Here is a 24,474-nt window from a genome sequence, read left to right on the forward strand (position 1 = left end):
TAGAGATAGAGATAGAGATAGAGATAGAGATAGAGATAGAGATAGAGTATGAACCCTTTCCTCCTGAGGGCTGCCACAACTGTGGTCAGCCAGCAAGCTTTCCCTTCCTTACACATGCATCCTGCAGAGTGAAATTGTCAGCAGGCAATTACCTCCAGACCTCCAGGAAATAATTTAACGTGGCATTAAAGCCAAAGTGGCCCTCCTTGGGTCAGGTGACAATTCTTTAGTGAGGCAGAAGCTGTGTGATGGATGGCCTTCTGGGTTTGGGTCTGCCATTCTAGAAGCTGGACTTTGGGCAGATTCTTTAAATTCCCCAAGTCTCCTTTTTCTTGCTTGTCAAGGGCAATCATGATAAGTATCTTGCAGGACTGTTATACTGGGCAAATAGTTGGGACCTCACAAAAGTGAGTTTCCACATCCCTGGCCATTTTGGAGGAAGGCTTTCCAGCTCACAGGCCTGTGCTGTTCACATGGATCCCAGTCCAGGAGACGGGCAGATCCCCTTCCCTAAAGCAGTTCTGAGGAACTTGGTGCCATTTCTCCTGAAAGGGAGCGTGGGGCTCCCGTCTTTAATCGCAGCTTCTCTGTAACCCTAGAACCCACCCTATGACAATGCTTTGGCTCTAAAAAGACCTGCTTTAGGGAGGCCTAGAGAAAATGCAACCCATCAGGCCCTTCCCTGAGCTCTAGGTGTGGCTGTGCTCCATCAGGCGTGGTTGGGATGGGGAGAAAGAAAAGGCTGAGTTGGCTGGCTCTGCAGCACGTTAGGGGCCGAGAGGCATGGCCTGATTTCAGTTCGTGGGCCTTTATCTGAAGAGAACTCTTCCTAACTCGGATGAGTGTTTAGTAACAGGGCCACACCTGGCAACAGTTGCCTGGGGGCTGTGTCCACCCTGCTGTCCTTGTCCTTCTAAGAAGACTCATGGGACTAATTCCAATCTGTTTGGTGCCAGGAAACAGGAAGAAATTCAAGGGCTTCCAGAGTCTAATTCATGGTTGGTAGCAGACCTTTACATCTTCTGGGCGCCAAGGATATCCCCCTGTCCCACAAGTGGTCTGTTTTCATTGCAGTGCTCTGTGGAAAAGAGCACCTGCTTCCCCAGTTTATAGTTCAGCCCCTGAGCCGGGAAGTGAAAAGTCCCAGATGGACTCTGACAGGTGAGGCTCTGTCTATCCCCTCTTCTGGGTGCAGTAGGTAATGCCAGGTGGGCCCACGGGATGGCCAAGGGACGCTGTTAGAAGTGTGAGGAGGGCATCACCTTACATACCTCAACTCCAGGATGTTGGTGACGTTCCCAGAGGGGAAGATCCTTCTGATATAGTTGAAGTCTCCCACATAGAGGCTCCCGTCAGAGCCACATGTGAGGGCCACAGGGGCCAGGAGCTTATTGCCATCAGCAAGGCCATTGCAGCTGGGGCAGGAGATGCTTCTCCGGCGCCCATTGCCCATGATGCTCCCGATGACAGGTGGCTGCTGAGACACAAACTGGTTCTCCCCATTCCCTTTGTGCAAGATGCCTGGGACAAGGACAAAAAGGCAGAATCACCAATGGAGCAGGAAATGGCCCTCTTCTGTGGCCAACCACAGAGTCCCCTTGATTTTGCAAGGAATGCAAGATCTCTGCCTACCATTTCTAGACTCACACCCCAGGGCTGCTGCACCCCCATCATAACACCCAGAATATCCCGAAGAGGACATCCTGCCTTTCTGATTGAATGCTCACGACTCTAAGATACGTCCTATTATCCCCTCTGTATTAACGGGGGGGGGTGCGGAGAGGGTGGGGAGTGGGGGAAGGACAGGCTAGTGGCTCACCTGAGGTCACACAGGTGGTAGCAGAAGCGCTCCTGAGCCCAGGCCCTGAATCATTTATTGCTTCTCAGATAGTACTCGTCTAGTCCCTGTCTCTATCACAGCTTGCATTTTTTATTACACTTACCCATTTTTGTCTCTTTAGATTGATACCATTTCAAGTGTGGAAACATGTCTTCTCCCTTTCTGTACCCCCAGTGCCTAGCGCAGAACTGGACACAAAGTAGATCCCAATGAATGTTTATAGAAACGTATGAGTGAAGTTCAGTCTCCTCTCACCAGGGTAGAGTCAGGAGACCTGGGTTTTTACCTGGTTTTGCTCCTAATGGACTGATCCCAGATGTTGCATAGGACTTCCCACTGCTTTACCTGCTCTTGGGCCTCAGTTTCCTTACCAGCAAAATGAAGGGACTGAGCTCAGTGACTTGCAGGCTTCATCCCATACCCCCACTGTTTCTTTTTAGGCCCAGCTCACCTTTGTCTCCCATATTACTGCCACAGCCTCCAAACTGGACTCCCTGCCTCCGACCTCACCTCTTCCATACTGAAGCCTGAGTTTTGGGTTTATGGTCACCAGAATCTTCTCCCAGGCTGTCACCTATTAGCTGTGTCCTTTATTAAACAGGTATCTTTCATTCTTACATAGTCTAATTAATTATTTTGCTACTGTAACATTTGTGCTCTTTTTGGTTTTAGGGAATCCTTCTCTGAGATCATGAAGATATTCTCCGATGTTTTCTTCAATTAGTTTTAAAGTGTTATCTTTCAAATTTAGATCTTTAATTAACCTTATTTATTTTGTATTTAGTATGAACTTAATTTTACTTTTCTCCACCCGTTGAGCCAGTTTTCCCAATGCCAATTTCTACCATAACTATCCATTCTCCACTGATACCTGAGGCTACCCCTGTCATGGACCAGTTCCTATGTATGCATGGCGTGGTCATCCACAGAGATCCATCCTGTCCCCATCCTTATTCTGCAGCTACAGAAGCCCTGCTGTCTGGCCGGGCACAGGACGATCTAGGGCTGCCTACACTTGGCGGGTGACCAGTGGTGTGGAAGAAGAAGTGGGGTGGGCAGCTGCTGGGAGGTGGAAAGGGCTTGGAAAGGGCTTGCCCTCAGCCATTCTACTCCTTCTTGCCGGCTGGGACATGAATAGGAAGGCCAGAATTAAGCGGTCACCCTGAACCATCACCTTGGGTTTGGAGGCGCGAGCAGAGCAATGGGAGGGGAGGAGCCCGGACCTCTGACCCCGCAGAGTGCCAAGCCAGCCCTGGGCTCTCTCCTTCCAGACTCGGAGCTGAATGAGAAACAAACTTTTAACTCATTTGGAATTCTGTTATTTTGGCTTTTCTGACGTGCTTAGCTGAAACTTGTCCTCCTGACTACTTACAGGTCAGTTTCTGAATGCCTTGCTCTGTCCCCTAGAGTCCATTTATCTGCTCCGGTACCAGCACCAGCACAGTATTGGAGACTGTGGTTTTTCTAGGATAGCTGAATATCGGGCAGTGCCTCTCTCTTCTTCTTATTTTAAAGGCTACCTTAGCTATTGACAAATCTTCATGCTATCATAAATTCTAGAATCAGTTTGTCGGTTTTTCCTTAAACCATGTGGCGGTTTTGATAGGCATTCACTGCACCTTCAGATGAGGTGGGAGACATCATTACCGTATTTAGTTGTCCCATCCCAGACCACAGTCAAGGTGAGCTATCTAAAATATAGAGCTGATTGTGGCACTTGCATGCTTGGAACCTTTCACAGGCTTGACATCTGCCTCTGGATGAAGTTCAAAGTCCTAATCTTCTCAGCCTGGGCTCCAGCTGCTCCAGCCCCAGCTTTGGCTTTTGCTCTTGCCTTCATTTCATCCTTTGCTCAAACCACAGCGAACCTTCTCTCCAATTACTCTTCTTTCAGGCTTTTGTGCTTTGTTTGGCACATACTGTGCCTTCTGCCTAGAATGTTCTCCCTACTTGATATATAGGGCTAATCCTACAGACCTTTTGAGACTTAGTTCAGAAGTTCTCTTTGGAGAGAACCCTGCTTAACCAAGAGGCTGAGGTGCCCCCGTTCCATGCCCCAGGGTCCTGTGCTTTTGTGTGGGATGGCACAGCATGGAGACTGCCTGGGAAGCGTCTGTTATCTCACCAGAGTGTCAACTCTTGAGGCCTTTCATTTCTGTATCCCCAGTGCACAGTGGTGACAAGCACAGAGCAGGCTCCCAAGGAACATCTCTGTTGAATAATCCTTCGGACGACTGATCACACATGAGCCCCTGTAATTTGAAGTGTGCATTTTTTTTTTTATCTGGCAGGGCATGAAGGATATGAGACCAGGGTCACACCCGTGGCCTGGCTGCTGGAATTCTATTCACGCACTCACCACTTTGGATGTTGAGGGCGTGATGTTTGTCCAGGTTCCATCCTCCCAGCTTGGAAGCATCGATTTCATAGCCCTGCAGCACAGCTGTTCTTTTTTCCCAGAGGATCAGATCTGGGCAGGATTCATACTCATAGCCCACAGAAACTGTAGAAAACAAAAGGTACAAAATGCACAGGTGAGCAAAGCTCTGCTTTGGCTTCGATCTGCATGCAAGGCTCTGGCTTGTCTTTTGTAGGAAAGGAGAAAGGATCCTATTTCTCAGTGGGAACCAGATGTATGTGCAGTACTAACACAGAGATGCCGAGCCTGAATATCCTCTTTTCAAAGAGCAATTGTGCATTATTAGGAAAAGTTAAAGGAAATCCACTAACCACCTTAAAAAGGACCCAGGTGAATTGATTCCCGGGACATGATCCTCTAGTATGGAAAATACTTTAGGTACAAAAATCTTCACTGCAGCATTATTTATAATAGTGCAAATTGGAAGTAATCTAAAAGTTCAAAAGGGCCTAGAGGTTGAACCCATCAGAATGTACCCACTTGAGGAATATTATGCCACCACTGCATATTTTGGTTATGAAGATAATGGGGTGACACAGAAAATGTTTACGGAATAATGCTAAGTTGGAAAGACTGGTTATATACAGTATTATATCTGTGCTTAAAAAAATCTACACACACACACAAAATAACTATACACAAAGGAAGAAAATAAATTTAAATGTTAACAAGTAGTGGTATTATTTATAGAAACATATATGAATTTATTTATATTTTTTGTCCACTTATCAAATTTTTATGAATAATAATATTACTTTACTAGAGAAAAAAAATTCAATATTGTTTATAATGAATACATGGAAAAGGAGCCCAGTGAGGTACTTTGAAAGCTGGAAGTTGCTTTGAGGTCTTAAAGCTTGAAAATCCCCTGGTTTCACTTCTGTTTCATAAATCCAGGCCTCCTTGGAAGGGCACCAGGATGCAGGCTAACCAGGGCAGGCGTCCCAAGGCTGGGTTTGTAAAAAAGCCTGTAACTGTCCTATGGAAAGGATCTAGCAGAGACAGGAATGCCATTTCTTTCAAGTATCCTCCTGTGCAGACACTATTCGCCAAGTGGGCAATATCTTATCACATGTTCAAGGCAGGAATTAACCACTGGGCAGCTTCTGAAAAAGTTGCCCTAGGTGCCATCAAGGGTTGCTGGCCAAATACGGCAGGAGGGGAATGCCCACAGGGGCATCTTCCCTGTAACCAGGAGTCATGCTGAGTCGTGCTAGCAGCCTCTCCGCCTCCTCCTGGTCACCTGTCAGCTCAGGAAAGTGAGCCTCTGCCCTTGGAAGTCCCACTATGCAGACGCTTCCCTTTTTCCCCGGCTGGTGGACATGAAGGATACTCATTTCACCCGAAGAGGTTGTGAGGTTTCATTGTTTTTGAAGAGACCCCAGAAGTAGTTTGAGTTGCAGAAGGGAGAGTGAACGGAGAGAAGGCATCTTTGCTCCCAACATGCCCTTGCGAGGTAGGGTGGGATGCCCAACTAGGGGAGGTCTGCAGTGAGTCCAGCTCTGTTCCTTCCTCATCCGTCCTTGGGGAGCCCCCTCACCTCTCTGCTTCCTCTTGCAGACATTCTCTTCATGACTACCTGCCTGCCTTCCCTCCCTTCTCTTTCTTTTTACAACATGATTTCTCCTCTGCTTCCTCATTCTGCCTTTGCTGAATCTAGCAAGGGTATGAAATTGGAGCAGGGTTCAAGATGAGAAGGAATTCCCTGGCCTAATCCTCTCCATGCTTGGCGGGGGGGGGGGGGGACTAGCCCTGCAGGGGGTAGGTCTGCCAGCAGTCCAACTCTAAACCCTTCCTGGGACACTGCTCTATACGGAAGCTGGAATGAGCACAGCCCGCCCCTGAAGGCCCACGTCTCAGTGGGGCTGGGACCCACGTGAGGCCACAGTCACCTTCTGCTTCATAAAAATAGACAGCAACAAGGAGAGAACCTCTCTGACTGCAAATGACCTAAAGAGACAAATAAGCCCTTCTGATGAGGAAAGAATCTTAGCTCCTGCATCTCAAACAACTGAGGAAACCCAGGAGCTCCAGACTCGCACATTTTTAATGGGTGCGTTGGGGCCAGATGGTTGTGAGGGGCCAGGTCAATGCCCACACAGCTCTATCTTTGTGGCACAAAGCCTCTTTTCATCCATCACAAACCACTACAGTGCTTTGCAAGGGCCCTTTTGGTTTTGTGAGCCCCTTTTTTAAATGATCAACTTTTTTACATTCAGGTCTTTGAGTGCATTCTTTGAGGTCATGGATGGTCCCTGAACAGACTTGGAGGCCAACTAAGCTGTTGGTACTTCTGAGAAGAGGAAGGGAGGAAGAAGAAACAAGGGAGATGGAGAAAGAGCCCCGTCCCCCCAGGTGCTACTGTCTCTCTGAGGATGGCCTTGAGTCCTGCAGCTGAGATGCTTACCAAAGGCTTCTGAGAGCCCAAACACCTTCTGGTTGTAGACGTCTGTCTTGTCCCATATGAAATAATAGGACAGGTCCGGGGCTGCAGCAAACCACTTCCTGAAGAGGCGGCCCTCAACGGCCACCATGAGGTGCACCTTCATGAGGTTGAAGGGGATGGTAGGGTGGGTGAGGCTGATCCTCAGGACAGACTTGTAGCCAGGGGTACGGCTGCTCAGGTAGCTCAGCCTCATCTTGCTGCCAGAGATAGCGATTTCCTCCTGCAAAGCCTAGAGAAACAGATTACACAGCAAGTGATGGTCAGGGACTCACGGGAGGAGGGGAGATGTCAGGCGCCTGCACTCTGGGTGACCAAGAGGCAGAGGAGGAAGCAGAGAGGGGGGCCTGAGGGGAGAGGAGGAGCAGGAACTAGAAAAGAGAGGAGAAGGAAGAGGGGGAGGCAGAGTGTGAAGAGGTGCAGGAGGAGGAGGGAACCAAGAGGTGGAAGGCCTGGTTTCCAAGGCCAACTCCGTGTGGTACAACCCTGCCTCAGTGAGCCTCGGGTTCTCCCCCATTCAGCGGGGATGAGGACGCTCACCCTGTTGCATTACTGAGAGGAACACGTAGGATAATGCGTGTAAAATATTTATCGTTATGGTGCCTCTCATTCACTGGGGATGTCATCCGAGAAACTCATGTAAGCTGTTGAATCTCAGTTTCCTCTCCTTTTCACTGGTGTGAGGACGGAGTAGGGTCACATACAGAAAGTGCCTAGCTCATAACAGGGGCTCAGTAAGCGGGACGATGGTGCTGTTACTGGTGCTCTCCTGGGACTGGAGAGAATAGGAAGAAAGACCTTTCCCTCAGACTAATGCGGACAGCTGCCTCAGCAGGGAAGGATGGTGTCTCCCTCAAAACTTCCCTAAAGTGGGAGCCTCCAATGGCTGTCCTCTTCAGGAAAGTAAACAGACCGTGAGAGGTTGGCCAAACAATTATGCAGGGTTGAGAGCACAGCCTGCCGAGGACCTGTGGCCGAAGCCCCCCCCAGCTCACCACGGAAAGAGGTCGAATTGGCGGCATGGAGTTTCCGTGCCCCGGTTCACCGAAGTGCTAGATGAACAGAATGGTGGGGAAGGCGGCACTTGATCTACTGGGTGCAGTGGGCTCAGTTCCAAGATGGAAACTTGAAAATCAATGCCAGGATGCTCAGGCACATGGCAAGAGCAGAGAACTTTTATCAGCTTGATGCTCTGGGCTCTGTTTCAAGAAGGGGACGTTAAATCAATTGAGGCTAACGCATCCATTAAAAGGACAAAAGAATCATTCTATTCTTGTGTTCATGGAGAAACTGAGCCTTCCCAAAGAAAGCTTTTTCCTTTCTGTCCATTTTGTATCATAGATGGATGTGAACTCTCTCCCCACCCCATTCTGAACACATGAAATTTTAGGGCTTGGGCCTAAAGCAAAGCAATCTTTCTAAAAAGCAGCTTGCAAATTCTAGGCAAAGCAGGCTCTGCACCCCGGTGAACCACAGGTAGGGTTCGGGTGCCATCCTGATGCTCTCATAAATATGTATTTATCCTCAACATACCCTTTAAAATGTACATCTCGTAGTGCTTGTGAAGGCCAGCCAATGATAGGACTGGGAAAACCCAGGAGCTTATTTTCTTGTGTTTCATGAATCTGATAATAAGCAAGGTTTGTGACCCAGCTGGGCTTGCAGACACCCAGCCCAGGGAGCACTGTGAAGAGGGTCAGACCTTTAACCTCATTTGTTCCAAAGTCCCTGCTCCTGGGAAAATGTCTAGCTGGAGTGAACCAGGGTTGAGTAACAAATTACTTCTCTCCAGCAAGCTCTGTCTTCACTGACAACCATTTCAAAGGAAAGGTCAGCCTGGTAGTTGAGACAGGAGACAAGCACTGCATCTCTGAAAAGGAGTGAGGGTTTCAACTTGTGGGTGCAACGAGAATTTCAAAATGGTCGTATGTCCTTCTTGTGGGCTGGTGCTTGAAGCCACTCACAGAGATGTGTCTGCTGGGCCAGGCATGGAACATACACACAAAAGTGTCTATGCTCCCTGCTCCGTGGGCACCAGCAACCCATTAACACGCACACGGCCTGAGCTCTGGTTGGGCAAGCGAGCCAGGCTGGGGCCTCTCCCTGCTGTCTCTCCTCTTCCCCTGGCATTTGTTCCCGCCATGAGAAATTGGGCTGGGATGGCGGGAGACATTTAACTCTGCACAGCTCCGTTAGGCAAAGAATCTAGCTTGATTTCCATTCAATTAAAATGCATCTTTTCCCAAATTACTTCCTTTTAATGATAATTAAGTAAAGGGCTGCATGTTGACTTGAGCCAAAGCAATCCTTGACTGGCATGAAGGCGGTGTGTGTAAAATAATGTTAATAATAATAATACTGGCTAAAATTTATTGAGCACTTACTAAGTGCTACACATTGTGTTAAGCACCTCATATACATTTTCTCATTTACTCTTTCTTATGATGCTCCTCTGTCCTTCTCCTCTAGGGAGACCCTATCATCATAATATCATAAAAAATAATCATAAATATTTTTTACAATAGAGGGGGACATTGGAGGCGGGGGCGGGGTGGAGGAAAGTGGAAGGGAACTGGATGGCGGACGAAAGGGAGCAGGAATTCACTCTGTGCTGGAGTGTGCCAGGCACCTTCAGTGCTGGTGTGTTTTAAGTGTGTAAGAGGGTGCTGTGAGGCCTGGCAGCTGGATTCTGCAGGGTGCACTGATGGGATCTCTGCAAACCAGCCCCCCGGCTCTGAGACTCTCCTCCCCATCAATGGAACAAAAGCATGGAGAAATACAGTTAAGAAGGCTGGGTACCTGAATTTCTGGAACGATGGGGCCTTTCTCTGCACAGGACCTGGCGAAGGATGTCAGTGGAGATGGGGACACGACAGGGTTGGGGCGGGCGAAGTTGCTCAGGTCACAGCTGGGAATCTCATTCTCTTCGTGGCGCATGATGATGGTCTCCATGACAAAGAAGCGATCCCAAGGCAGCCAGAGAGTGTGCTCCTGTGTGATGAAAGGTGCCCGCTCAAACCGGAGGATGATGGAGATGCCGCCGTTTGTGACCAGGTCAAAGCTGTTTGGGAGGGGAGGGATGGAAAGAAGAGGGGAGCAGGAAAAGCAGGAGACAGGCGATGGGGGGGTGGGGGGAGCGGAGAGAGAGAGACAGGAGCAAAAAATTATAAGAAAGGTCTGTGTACTTGTTGAGGAGACCCTAAAACTTAAAGACTTCACTAAAGCCACAAACAGTAACAGATTCCAGAAAGCATTGTTTGTTTTTTCGCAAAAATGTTTCATTATAGAGATTTTACCAAAACCAACATGAATCATCACTGCTATGGAGAGCCATTTGCCAGGACAGAGGACAGATGATAGGCCTCTGCCCTGCTGCTTCTGGTACTTAGGGCCTCTTAGGGCTGAAGCCCAGGGAAACGTCAGCAGGACAAGTTGGAACAGATCCTGCCCTGTTATTAGGAGTCCTAAGCCTAGTCCTGCCTCCGCCGTGAGATACTGTGTGATCTTGAGTACATCGCTTAGCCTCTCTGATCCTTAATTTTCTCATCTCTAAAATGGAAAGGTTCAAATGGATTTTTTATTCAAGTATAGTTTACATACAGTGTTATCTTAGGTTCAGGTGTACAATATAATGCTTCAACAATTCCATACATTTCTCGGGCTCACCAAGATAAATGTATTCTTGATCCACTTTATTTTACCCTCCCCCCCCCCACCTGATAACCATATTTGTTCTCTGAATTTAAGAGTCTGGCTTTTTTTTTTTTCTTTCTTTCTTTTTTTTTTTTTTTTACTGTGATTGCCCCTTTTTCTCTTTCTTTGTTCATCTGTTTTGTTTCTTAAATTTCAAATGGATTATTCTTAAGTCACTAAGATTCTATGACCCCACGGCAATTTTAGCTCTGATTGTGATAGATGAGTCAATACAGGCCTCTGGAATTACAAAATGGCTAAGCAATTCAGGGACGGGCACAATTAGAATGACAGTACATGAGAAGTGGGAGAGGGAAGAGGTAGATTGCCCTGAACTCCCTGCTGAGGCGAGATCTCTGGCCGTGTCCCTGAGAGCCGGCCACCCAGCCTTCGTTCATGGACCTCTCCCAGTCTGATGCTTTTCTTCTACAGAATCACCACCAAGGGGCCATTTGGTTCCTACTTGCATGCTTCCGGTGTTGAGGAACTTGCTATATCCATGGCATGACTGTCCCGTCTTTGGTTAGTTCTGACTGTTAGGCCTTTTTTTTTTGGGAATTGAGCCTGGGTGCCTCTCCGTCTAGCTACTTAGCCACGGGGCCTTGTTCTACCTGCTGGGGTGACTTCAAACTGGAGTGTCCCTTCTGCCTTTGACAGAAGTCCTTCAGGACTTAGAAACAGTGGTTCTGTCCACCTGCCACCTCCTGGCTCTGATGTCTGGACAAAGTCCTTTTAGCTACTACTTTAGGATACATTTTCTTTTTTTTATTATTATTATTTTTTCTTCCAAATTTGTATTTAAATTCTAGTTAGTTAACATATAGTATAGGGGCGCCTGGGTGGCTCAGTCGTTAAGCATCTGCCTTTGGCCCAGGTCATGATCCCAGGGTCCTGGGATCGAGCCCCGCATTGGGCTCCCTACTTAGCGGGAAGCCTGCTTCTCCCTGTCTACCTCCCTCTGCTTGTGTTCCCTCTCTCACTGTCTCTCTCTGTCAAATAAATAAATAAAATCTTAAAAAACAAAACAAAACATATAGTGTAATATTGGTTTCAGGTGTAGAATTTGGTGATTCATCACTTACATGTAACACCCAGGGCTCCTCCTAACAAATATCCTCCTTAATATGCATAGGATGCCATTTTCAAGGCCTGTCCTCATCTTGCTTTTTTGATTGGAGAACTCCCGCTAACTCCTTGGCCCGACAGAATTCTAGCTCCCTCTCTTGGGCTCCCAGGACACCTTGTACACGCCTCCTCATGGCCCACTTATACTGTGTTTAATGCTCCAGCCCAGGGACAATGATTCCTCCATCTTTCTAGAACATAGCGCCGTGCTTGACGGTTATAGTTTACCGAATGAATGCATGAGTGATGCTGCCAATTTCTTCTGAACTGACTGTCCACGAAACACCCTGGGTTCCTTCTTACTTTGGCTATTATTTTAAGTCACCCCAACATTCACCCATGCAGTTGGTTTTAGAAACTCTAACACAGGACCTCACCTTTGTCCCTAGGGACGGGCTCACTGCTCCAGCCTGCTCTTCCCTCTTCTAGGGATTTTGCACAACTGCCCTGATCTGGTGCCAAATCCTGCTCTTGGTAGACAATGCCCCCAGATTCAGGTTTCTAGGCTCCAGAGCCTGACTTTTCTGTCCTTTGCTGAAGCTTTTTACCCACTTGGCCTGCTTTTCAAATCACTCAGTCCTTTTTAGACCCACACTCGGGTAGAGGAAGTGGGACAGCACCATCATTCAATAAGCAGTGAGAGAGTTTATTTTGAATCAAGAGTTTAGGTTTCAGCTCTCTAGAAGAATATCCATGGTTTTGGGGAAATACCCAGAGAACAACTTTCCTGTCACAGAACTGAATAGCATCTGTACTTTGACAGAGAATCTTTAACCATCACACAGAATTTTGGCCCAACTTACAAGCTCCTTTCATGAGAGGACAAGTGTGGGGAGGAAGTGAAGACAAACATGAAAAGATGGATTCTCGAGGTGGTGAGCAAGCTGGGGGCAGCTGGCCTTGCCAAGAGCTGGGTGTAACTGGATCTTGCCAAGAGCCAAGCTGTGGACATGGGTGTGAATCTGATCCCAAAGGGAAGGCCTGGTTCTCAGATGAAGCCCAGAGAGCTGAAGGCCGGTTCAAGCATTGCCGCTTACGTAACATAGGTGAGTTATGTCACCTGTCTGAGCCTCAATCTCCTCATGTAAAATGAAGCTGCTGATCATAATCACTTGGCAGAGTTATTAATTAGATACGGGATAATGGATGGGAAAAGCCCAGGGTCCCAATCCCAGGACATCATGCTCCGTATAACCCCATTTTTCAATTCAACGAGGCTGAACTGCCTCTCTTGTCTGCTATTCTTTTAAAATTTGTCTTCGTGACTTCTATTTTTCATCTTTTTAATGATCTCTGTGGCTCTGGTTAAGACTGGATGTCTAGTATTTCAGTATGGTTGTGTGTGGAGGGGGACCTGGGTGAGGAAGGGTAGGATGGGGCCTGCCTGGAAAGTGAGGGAGACAAAGCTGTGGTAGAATTGCTCCCCAGACTTGCATATCCTGTTACTTCCAGACAACGTCTCTAGCCTTATGGGTTCTCCTGCGGTGTGAGAGGTACGAAAGAAGGCGAGTCAGGGAAGTGGGAGGGAAATGGGCAAGACGCTGCCCATTCACACATACAAACTGGAATTATCAGGCACCTGGAGAATACGTAATGACTCTCTTATATGTGATACAGTGTCTACGCTGGGAAGAAAAGTCAAGCCCCATAAAGCACTGGTGAGAACTGCTTTGAAACTCAAGCTCTAAGTGTCAGCAACTCTGGTTCTTATGACATGATTTAGTAGGCTGATGACCAAAATGTGGCTGACACTTCCTCCCAGGCCCCCCCACGCTGTCAAGAGGCCACAGAGATCACGGGGGCAGCACATATGGGAGGAATCCAAGCCTGGAGGGGGTAGAGTGGGCTTTTCCCAAGGGCCAGCTAACTTACGTGACTCTGGGGTGTTTTACGGATCCACCCTGACCCAGCAGAGCAGGGCAAAGGACTGACGGTTTGCCATCTCACGTGAGTGAGAGGCACGTTTCATGGCAAAAAAAGAGCAGTCCCTGCGGCTCTTTTTTGATGACTGTTTCACAGCAGGTAATGATGTGGCCAGAATACCTGTTGCCTAGGATGCTCACATCTGCCATTTCCATAGAGCAGGCAGCCCCAGGCTGGCAGGTGGTAAAGACAGCATGAGAAAGGACACTCTCCCACGATGTAGCGAACGTCTGTACTGACGTGCTTCCTGGGATGGGATGTGTACGGGGCAGGGGGCTGTGGTCTGGGCTGCGCCTATTATTCCCAGGACCGGCTGCCAGCCCCTTCTAGCTGGGCCCCTTCTCATTCCTGGGGCGGGGGGGCTCCCCATGCCAAGCTTGCCACGCTATCTAAGAGGCACACATGTCTACAAACAGATGAGCCTCTACTTCATTATCACCTCGGCCAGGACATGTTCACATCTGATATTGGATTAAAGAGGTGCTAAAATCAATCAGTCTGGGGCATAATTTCCAACACAGAGTGAAAATCAACCTTATGGGCCCACACTTAGCCAGATGGCCTGCCACCACCTGATTTTATTAAAAATCGGGGACCTGTCACCACTGACAGCCTAAATATTCCACTTTCCTCCTTCCCTTCCCCTTTTCTCCAAAATATTCCCTTGGCTTGTACCGTAATCACCACCTTCTCATCGTTTAATAATTAGTAATTTTAACAAATGGCTAATATTTATTGCATCCTTACCTTGTGCCAGACCCTGGCAATAAAGCAATGAACCAGGGTGGGGCAGGGAAAGTAAGATTTATTAAACACCTACTATGTGCAAGGTGCTTCCATATCCATCACGGAACGTAATCTTTACAACCAGTTTGTGAGATGCTAGTATTAGGACCACTCACCAGTGAAGAAGTTGAGGCCTGGAGAAGTGAGGAGAACTGTCCAGCAAACGGAAGAGCTAGCATGACTGAAGAATCTTTACTTCCCTCTACATACGGTTCTCACAGGGACCCAAAGGGCAGAGTTCTGGCATCACCCAGTGGCTTCCACAGACCTAGGTGGTTGCGCTTGGAAACCACACAGCAGGAATGATAACATTTCTGGAGTTGTCTGGTCTGTAGAAAGTGTGGTCCATGTGATAGTATTTGATATTATAAGCCATGGAGCAGGATAATATGTATAAGGTGCCCTATGCTTACTCTGAGAACCAGATGAGAAGAAACGGCTTAATTTTTAGCCAAGGGGACTTAGGCCAGAGTCAGATACAAGGTCTCACAGCTAGTGAGTTCCAGAGCTGGGCCTCTGAACTCAGGTCCCATCCTCTTTCCACACTGGTCATTCCAGCAGCAACCGTGTGGCAAGGCCACGAGAACAGGACCGTCACTCCCTGCTCCTCTAAAGGTCTCCTACCTGCCATCTTGCCTGCTGATTGTGTATCCAAAGAGAGGGTTATTGACGAAGCTGATATTCACACCAACCAGCGGGGTCCCATCTGACGTCATCACTTGACCACGAATGACACAAGCATGCCTGTGGGTAGAGAAGAGAGAGTAACGTGATCTGCTTTGCATGCTCAGAACCCTGGCTGGCAGGGAACCCCTGGAGGTCAGATGACAGAAGGCAGGCTGCTCAGACATATCTTGGTACCCAGGGGCTTATCGTCTTCACTCAAGAAGAGTAACAACCTCCTTTTTTTCATACTGCCCCAATTTAAGACATCAAAGTGTCCTCGAAAGGCTTATTCCTGGGAGATGTTTTCAGATACCTTACTCAGAGGTCATTCTCTAAGGATACTATGTTATATCGTAAGGAGATAAGCTGATACAAGAGGGCTGCACGGTGGAGTCACGCCTGAGAATCCGGAGTCAGCTCTGCCACTTTCTTTTTTTTTTTTTTTTTAAGATTTTATTTATTTATTATTTGAGAGAGAGAGAATGAAAGACAGAGAGCATGAGAGGGAGGAGGGTCAGAGGCAGAAGCAGACTCCCCGCTGAGCAGGGAGCCCGATGCGGGACTCGATTCCGGGACTCCAGGATCATGACCTGAGCCGAAGGCAGTCGCTTAACCAACTGAGCCACCCAGGCGCCCCGCTCTGCCACTTTCGAGCTCTCTAAAGTTGCAAAAGTATGTGACGGCTCTCTGAGCCTCTGTTTTTGTATCCTGGTACAGAGTGAGCTCCATAAATGGCAGTGGTTATTACTGTCACTAAGAGTCTCACTGGAGGTGGGCATACAAGAAAGAGAACAGGAGAGACAGCAATTCCTCTCATTGGGCTTTAGAAACAGGAGGACAGGTGCTAGCATTCCCCTGGAGTGGGTTCTGGAACCTTTGGCATCTCCCAATATCCCCACTCCCACTTTCCCACTATATTCCAGACAACGCACCCTCTGTTTTCCCCAAACCTGCCAGGCACGTGTAGCCTAGGCCTCCATGTCTGTGCAGTGTTCTCCCACCTGCCACAGCTGTCACTCCTGCACCCCTCCCCCAACACTCCCATCCTTCATGACTCAGCTTCAAATGACCTCTTCCCTGAAGCCTGCCTTGATGGCCCTAATTGGCACTAGTTACTTTCTTCCAATGCCTGACACAAACACCTTGCTACCCTACCACTTATACACGGGTCTCCCCTCCACTAGATCGGGAGCTCCTTGAGGGCGGGGTCGAGGGCTCTTTCTTTCCTTCTCTCTGCAGTGCCTGGAAATGCCTAATGAGTACTAGGTCATTGTTTCAAAAAATGGTGGATTGAGTGAATAAGTGGGACAATTAGAGATCACCTAGAATGATGGTTTTTCAGATATATCAGAAAGGGAACCTTTTTACCAGATGATATTTTATAAGGACCCAACAAATAAAAACATGAAAAAGAGATTTGGGGTGATTCTGAAGGCAGCTCTGGAGTCAGTCTCAGGAGAAGCCAGAGAAAAGCCAGCTGGAAAACCACTGAGTTAGTGGAAGAGGAGGAAACTGAGGTCCACAGAAGGTATGTTATTTGCCCCCAAGCCACACAGCAGGGTAGTGGTGGAGCCAGGCCTCGAATCCAGGGCTCACAACTCTGGGTCCAATTCTAGACGAGTCTGCTTACCACTGGCAATGTGCTCAACAGGGTCAACATCCTAAGGTATCAGGGCCCTAGGGAGACAGCCCTCACTGACAAGACAAATCTGAGGCGAATACGCAGGCGCGAGTATCCAGACAATTTTTCCACCCGCCTCGGTTCAGAAGGCTCTTTTTTTCTGGCCTAGGGAAGAGCTACTGACGAGACCTGTGGGCATTCATACAAAAAAAGATCTCAGACTCAGCCTCTGCTTTATTAGGTACTTACATCTCTACCTTCCTAGAGTGATAAACTTTTCTCTGTTTGATGAGAAAAGCAATTAACACCAGGCTTGTAAGCAGCTGGTCTCGCTCGTGTCAGCTTGTCCTTTCTGAAGGCAAGAACAACTACCCACAATGCATCAAGCTCCCCTCCCCCGCCCCGCCCCACCCCGCCCCACCTCACCTCACTACACACAATCTGGTTAATGCTAATTCAGTCAGTGGTTTCCTTCCGAGGCCCTTGGTCTAAATGCAATTACATGACAAACAAGTTAAGCGGTGAGGCTCAGCAAAGACTCTCAGTCCTGCTCTGAAGGTCTCCCAATACATTTATGTGAAATTATCTCTCCACTAATGGGAAAGATTTATTCCATCAATTGTATTCAGCTGGTACTGAGAGATGCTTTCTGTAATGGAAGAAAATTGAATTTCTTATTGCTGGAACTTTGTCCTTCCAGAGAATTACTAACAGATCTCATCTCCCGGTGCTGGCTACTATCCAGCCTTCTCCTGACATATGTGCCTTCAGATTGTGCCTGGACAATCACCAGCCCTCTGGGGATGGTTTCCTTTTGGGGGCTGCCCTTGGCTGCTCCCCCTCATACACATGCGGGCCAGCCTCCTCTGATTTATCTCTCCTTGGAGATTTCCTGATAATTGGGAAACATTAAATCAGCACCATTTGGCTATCATGTAGCCTTCGCTTGGGCAAGCCAGAGCAGATGTAATTTTAGGCCAGGCTCCTGTGGATTGCTTTGGGTTCTGGAGAAGATTAAGTTGACTCCCCGTACCCCCGTACACCACAGAGGCCTCTTGCCAAAACAGGCATTTGGCTCAGGAATTAAGCCCTGGAGAAAAGCACTTCCATCCTCCTTCTGTTTGACCATGATTTTCAGTTGTCAAGAAGACCCAATTTAACATGAAGACTTCTCTGGGACAAAGGAGATGGGAGAAGTCTGCTCTGTGGAGACCTCTGAAATGTGTCTCCTGCCATGTGTTTTTGTCCAGGGAGGTTTGAAAATGTGTGGGTGCTGGGCTAAATGCTTTCCCATTTATTTAATGGACACCACCCATGATGTACTGGTAAACATTTAACAATCGGCTTTCAAAAGAAAAATAGCTTGAATTTGTAGCCTTTGCTTATTTCTGTGGTGTAAATACTTCTGCTGTGGCTGATTTCACGCTCTTAATGAAATGCCACTGAACCCAGAGTTGGGAAGAGATGCACGGGAGGACTCCATTATACAGTAGTTCCACCACAGAGACACAAGAGTCCTAAGAAACTCAGGAGCAAAGATAATAGTAAATACAGTAAAATAATTAGGAAGTGATGGGCTTGGATTATTTGCTATCTTTGTTTTTAATATAACTTATTTACTTTTAATTTCATATAATTTAATTTTTTAATAACAGTAGTGTTCAAACACTAGCTTGCAGAATTCCTGAACATTTCATTCTCAGCTCCTGCGAGCTGGCACGAGCCAGCTTCTGTGCACCCCTGGAATACTGACCCCACACTAAGGGTCAATGTGGCTAAGAAATAGCTGCTGCTTTGACTCTGAAATTCTATGGTGGAAGACCACCTCGGTGAGAAATCATTAACGTGGGGTGCAGCTCATGGTCACACATTCGGCTCCCCAGCTGGCTCATATGACCCCCTCATGACCAGTCCTATGTCTGACACGTTTTGCTTTTCCTTGGTCACTGTCTGGGCATCATGGAGTTCTGGGTATTATTTTCTCCTTGTCCTCAGATTCCCATCTAAGCTGTCATCACCTCAGCGAGGCTGTTACGACTCTTCCTGGCACAATTAATCACCTCTCCTCTAGGCTCCTCTAGATACTTCCAAGTACCTCTTCATGGCCGTGACAGTCATAGAATTCTATCATTCACATTTACAGAGCTGAATTTACACATTTGTGCGTATGAGTGGGCTGGAGGAGGGCTGGGACCACATCTTCAGTGGCTAGGGTAAGCATAGGATCTTGCTCCCTGAGTGTCAGGTGAAAAAATGATCAAGGGCTTGAAACGCAGAGAGGAGAGACTTGCTCAAGGTCATATAGCCAAGACCTCAACTGGCTGAACTGATGCACCAAGCTAGGATTTCTCACTTCCAGGTCCTTACTCTCACCACGATGTTGTGTACCTGCAGTCACTGAAATTCACTTGAATTAAAAACCTGGGCACCTACTTCATAAGCTATGTGCTGGGGTTGTAAATGCATGAATTACAGTCCCCACTTGCTTGCCGGAGCTCCCCAGAGCCAATTTGAAATGCTCGAGTGTAGCTGTCTTTGACACAAGTGAGTCAACACATGGGTTTGGCATATGTCAGGCAGCTGGGGTACAAAACAAGCAATTAGGTTGAGTGAACTCTGCCAGGAAGGAGCGCTCATGCCAGGCCAAGGGGGGAGGGGCGCATCACACATGCTGCCATTAGTCCAATCCCACAGGGCCTGACCGAGGTACCCTTACTGACACCAGTGAGGAGGAAGATCTGCCTGACTGCTTCCTGAGCACAGTGACCAGGTTTGGGGTCAAGAGAGGAAACTGTTGGAGAGACAAGAACACCTCAAAACACAATCAAGCAAATAAGAAACGACTCTCAAGTGTTGGTCAGGGAGAGGTGGGAGGCGGTGTAGTGGAAAGCGCCCCGGGCAGGGAGTCAGTCCCTAGTTCTAACTCTGGTAACTAACGGTATGACTTTGGAGAGTCATCTGACCTCTCTGGACCGCCATTCTCAACTGCCCATCCAGGCTGAAATTTTTCCCATCCTGATGTCAAATAGAATCCAATGCATGTTTAAGAATGTATAATAGTGTTAATATAGTGCTACCCGATTTAGCTCAAGGAGCTCTATTCCACCTTGTTTCAGAATCTCCATGGAGCTGTTCCCTCTCTATGGAAGCTTCCGCCTATCCCGTTCACCTGAAAACCGCCTGCTTACCCTCGGGACCCCCGTGGAGCATTCATCAGGTGGCACCCCTGCTCCCGCCCCTCTGGCCTGCCTCTGTAAAACCTCAGCGCTGTCATGCCGTGGGAGCCGTCTTCTTCCCCGGCAGACCACGAGCTCCTTGAAGACAGGCGCCACATCACCTTCACTGCTATAGTCCTAACATTGAGCACAACTGATGCTCATTTCTAAGTGGGCAGAAGAACGCCTCCACCAAAACGGGTGTTTGCCCTGGAATCTGAATGCAGGGCACAGTGTAAGCTCTTGATACATTATTTACTGGATGAATAAAGAACTGATGTGCTTCTGTAGCTGAAGGTGGGGGTGATGCCTGAGAACTTGGAGCCACATGACCTTGACAGGGATTTGGCCAAGGAAAAGAGGTCTGGAGGGGCTGGCCCTCTTTAGCTGGTCAGCCAACACGGCATCTTACCCCCAGGGGACCGGTCCCACTTCAGCTTGCAGCCCTACCGCTTGGAGTTGATGGCCTCCTTGCCTGCACCTCTTTTTTTTTTTTTTTTTTTGAAGACTTTAAACAGTGAACACCAGGAATTAAGTTAGATTTGTGGGGCACCTGGGTGGCGTAGTCGTTAAGAGTCTGCCTTCGGCCCAGATCATGATCCCAGGGTCCTGGGATCGAGCCCCGTATCGGGCTCCCTGCTGAGCGGGAAGCCTGCTTCTCCCTCTCCCACTCCCCCTGCTTGTGTTCCCTCTCTCGCTGTCAAATAAATAAACAAAATCTTAAAAAAAAAGTTAGATTTGTTATTCGATTCAGATAAAGGAAGGTGAAGGGAGGAAAGCTGTAGCTTTAACTTTTTAGTTATTTTTTTTTTAAAGATTTTATTTATTTATTTGACAGAGAGAGAGAGAGAGAGAACAAGTAGGCAGAGAGGCAGGCAGAGGGAGAGGGAGAAGCAGACTCCCTGCTGAGCAGGGAGCCTGATGCGGGGCTCGATCCCAGGACCCTGGGATCATGACCTGAGCCGAAGGCAGCGGTTTAACTGACTGAGCCACCCAGGTGCCCCTTAACTTTTTAGTTATTAACTGAAAACAGCTACTGAAACTGGTATTTAGGAGAATGGAATAATCATTGGGATCTAGGTGGCAAAAAGGAACCTTCGCTTTTCTCCGATTTAAAGTATTGGTTACTCTGTGCCACTCTTGTTTATGCAAATCACTCCTTTGCATTACATACGTTAAATAGATTTTGTATGCCTGACTTACACGGATCCTTAAAGTGTTTTCAGCTAACTCATGCTGATTGACTGGGGATCTTTCCAGCATCTACTAGACTTTATTCAACATCTTGTAAGAACCTCACTTGGGCCCACATGAGAAGTCCCACTCCATGGCCTGTCAAACTACGCCCAGCAAGGGGGTTCCTATCAAAGCCTGATCCTGTCCCCGCCGTGGCCTCCAGGACGTTCCTTCCAGCCTGGCCACACCAGCTGGTCCCCTGTCCTTTCTTTCCAGCTCTCCATCTCAGTGAGCTGCCTCAGTTTCCTTAGCCAGCTTTTCTAGCCTGACGTCTTTCATCTATACACGTATTCTTGGGAACCCACTGGGTCATGACATGCTAGAGGGGCCCTTCCTTTCTAAACTTTCCTACTTCTCATTGTGAAGGTGAGGAAATAAAGTCTCGACAGGGAATAGACTTGCCCATTCTCTCCAGCTGCTGGAAAGCCAGGATTCAAATTAAGGACCTGTCATTTATCATCCATGAGAGCTCAGCAAAGTCATTTCACCTCTCAAACTACTTACCCTCTGGCACAGATACACACCTAAGTAGTGGAGAATCTCAATTTGTTTGCGCTGCCTTCACAATCAGAGTTCACGTGTCTGAGCAGGCTCTTTGGATCTATTTCTATTTATGAACGACTTGTACACATGTACTGCCATCATTAGCTAACACTGGAAAGAATAACATGCATTTGGTGCAAGGTTTAATGGATAAAAACGCACACAGGCATACTTGGTTTTATCATGCTCCACAGATACTGCGTGTCTGCAAATTGAAGGGTGGTGGCGACCTGGTATCAAGCAGGTCTACTGGCGCCATTTTTCCAACAGCATTTGTTTACTTCATGTCTCTCTGTGTCACATTTTGGTAATTCTTGCAACATTTCAAACTTTTTCATCATTATTATATTTGTTCTGATGATCTGTGATCAGTGAACTTTGATGTTACTACTGTCATTGTTTTGGGGCACCACGAACCATGCCCACGTAAGATGGTGACCTTAATTGGTAAATGCGCGTGCTCTGACCGCTCCGCCAGCTGTTCCCTGGTCTCCTTCCCTTTTCTCAGCCTTCCTTGCTCGCTGAGACACGACAGTATTGAAATTAGGCCCATTAATAACCCTATGATGGCTCCTAAGCGTTCCAGCAGTTTAAATCAAAAGCTAGAAATGATTAAACTCAGTGAGAAAGGCTGTCGCGAAAGCTGAGGCAGGCTGGAAGCTAGGCCTCTTGCAAGAGTTAGCCAAGTTAGCAAAGGAGAAGTTCTTGAAGGAAATTAAAAGTGCTACCCCAGTGAATGCACGAATGAGAAGCACAGCAGCCTTACTGCGGGTATGGAGAAAGTCTGAGTGGTCAGAGCAAGGCCCTGACTCTCATCAATTCTATGCAGTCTGGGAGGCATGAGGAAGCTGCAGAAGAAAAGTCTGAAGCTAGCAGAGGGAAAGAAGCTGTCGCCATAACATAAAAGTACAAGGTGACGCAGCAAGTGCTGATGTAGAAGCTGCAGCAAGTTATCCAGAAGATCTAGCCGAGATAAATCATGATGGTGGCTACACTAAACAATAGATTTTCAATGTAGATGAAACAGCCTTCTACTGGAAGAAGATGCCATCTAGGACTTCCATAGCTAGAGAGGAGAAGTCAGTGCCTGGCTTCAAAGCTTCAAAGGACAGGCTGACTCTCTTGTTAGGGGTTAACACAGCTGGTGACTTTAAGTTGAAGCCAGTGCTCATTTACCATTCCAAAAATCCTAGGGCCCTTAAGAATTATGCTAAATCGACTCTGCCTATGCTCCATGAATGGAATATCAAAGCCTGGAAGACAGCACATCTGTTTACAACATGGTTTACTGAATATTTTAAACCCTCTATTGAGACCTACTGCTCAGAATACCAGATTCCTTTCAAAATATCACTGCTCATTGACAGTGCACCCGGTCACCTGAGAGCTCTCATGGATATGTACAAGATGAATGTTGTTTTCATGCCTGCTAATACAACATCCATCCTGCAGCCCATGGATCGAGGAGTCATTTCCACTTTCAAGTCTCATTATTTAAGAAATATGTTTCATAAGGCTATAGTTGCCATAGATAGCAATTCTCTTGGGGTCTGGACAACGTAAATTGAAAACCTTCTGGAAAGGATTCATTGTTCTAAATGTCATGAAGAATACTTGTGATTTATGGCAAGAGGTCAAAATATCAACATGAACAGGAGTTTGGAAGAGTGGATTCCAACCCTCATGGGTGACTGTGAGGGGTCCAAGACTTGAGTGGAGGCAGTAACTGTGGATGTGGTGGAAACAGCAAGAGAAGTAGAATTACAAGTGGAGCCTGAAGATGGGACTGAACTGCCACAACCTCATGATAAAACTTGAAAGGATGAGCAGTTACTTCTCATGGATGAGCAACAAAAGTGGTTTCTTGAGATGGAATCTACTCCATCTGGTGAAGATGCTGTGAAGATGGTTGAAATGACACAAAGGATTTAGAATATTACATAAACCAAGTTAATAAAGCAGTGGCAAGTTTGAGAGGACTGACTCCAATTTTGAAAGAAGTTCTATTGTGGGTATAATGCTTATCAAACAGCGTCACATGTTACAGAGAAACTGTTCATGAAAGGAAGAGTCCATCAGTGCAGCAAACTTCATTCTTGCCTTATTTTAATAAACTGCCAGAGCTGCCCCAGCCTTCAGCGACCACCACCTGATCAGTCAGCAGCCATCAACATCGAAGTAAGACCCTTGATCAGCAAAAAAATTATGATTCACTGAAAGCGCCGATGATGGTTAGCATTCTTTAGCAATAGAGTATTTTTAAATTAAGGTATATACATTGTTTTTCAGACATAATTACATTGCACACTTAATAGTCTACAATATAATGTAAACATAACTTTTATATGTGCTGGGAAACCCAAACATTCACTTGACTTCCTTTAGCGTAATATTCGCTCTATTGCAGTGGTCTGGAAATGAACCAGCAGTATCTCTGAGGTGAGCCTCTATTTCAAATAGTCTTCTGGCTAATGTTGAATCTTTGCCTTAGCTATTTTTAGATTCTTGAAAATTTTGAATCTTGGTTACCTTTTGTGTTAGATCGGATGAAAATGATCATTATTGGTTTTAACTTGATACAGGAGTTGACGAAGACTCTGTACTAGAGGTACCAGCTCTGCCATTGTTTTGTTTGCTTGGACTCACACTGTATTGTCTTTGATCTGTAGCTACTTTACAAGAATCTTTTGATGGCACTGGACCACTTTATACCCAAGTTTAGTTAAAACTAGATTTTACACACACACACACACACACTGTAGTCATGTTGTAATACGCTAGAATTAAACCAGCAAAAAGGTCCACTGTCTCTCTAAGAGCACCTTGTTACCAACTAACTTTGGGACCAAGGGAGCAAATCAGTGAAAACCAGTGTTCCACATGAATAAAACATTCGTTCTTTCTTATTTTTTTAAGATAAAAGTGAATATAGATGCTCTAATATTTTCTCCTTGTACCTCATGG

General features: G+C 47.1%; 1 protein-coding gene across 1 annotated transcript in view; it reads right to left on the reverse strand.

The window, feature by feature from the left end:
- Nucleotides 1-24,474, reverse strand: part of TENM4 (teneurin transmembrane protein 4) — a 366,208-nt gene that overhangs the window by 52,616 nt on the left and 289,118 nt on the right. The window contains exons 16-20 of the mRNA XM_021704752.2: nucleotides 14,854-14,973; nucleotides 9,502-9,763; nucleotides 6,667-6,934; nucleotides 4,200-4,343; nucleotides 1,272-1,521 (exon numbers count right to left, since the gene is read on the reverse strand). Coding sequence (XP_021560427.1) covers nucleotides 1,272-1,521; nucleotides 4,200-4,343; nucleotides 6,667-6,934; nucleotides 9,502-9,763; nucleotides 14,854-14,973 — 1,044 coding nt within the window. The remainder of the gene's footprint in view (nucleotides 1-1,271; nucleotides 1,522-4,199; nucleotides 4,344-6,666; nucleotides 6,935-9,501; nucleotides 9,764-14,853; nucleotides 14,974-24,474) is intronic.

Source organism: Neomonachus schauinslandi, chromosome 11 (genome assembly GCF_002201575.2).
Source record: "Neomonachus schauinslandi chromosome 11, ASM220157v2, whole genome shotgun sequence".
In the NCBI taxonomy this organism is placed as follows: Eukaryota; Metazoa; Chordata; class Mammalia; order Carnivora; family Phocidae; genus Neomonachus; species Neomonachus schauinslandi.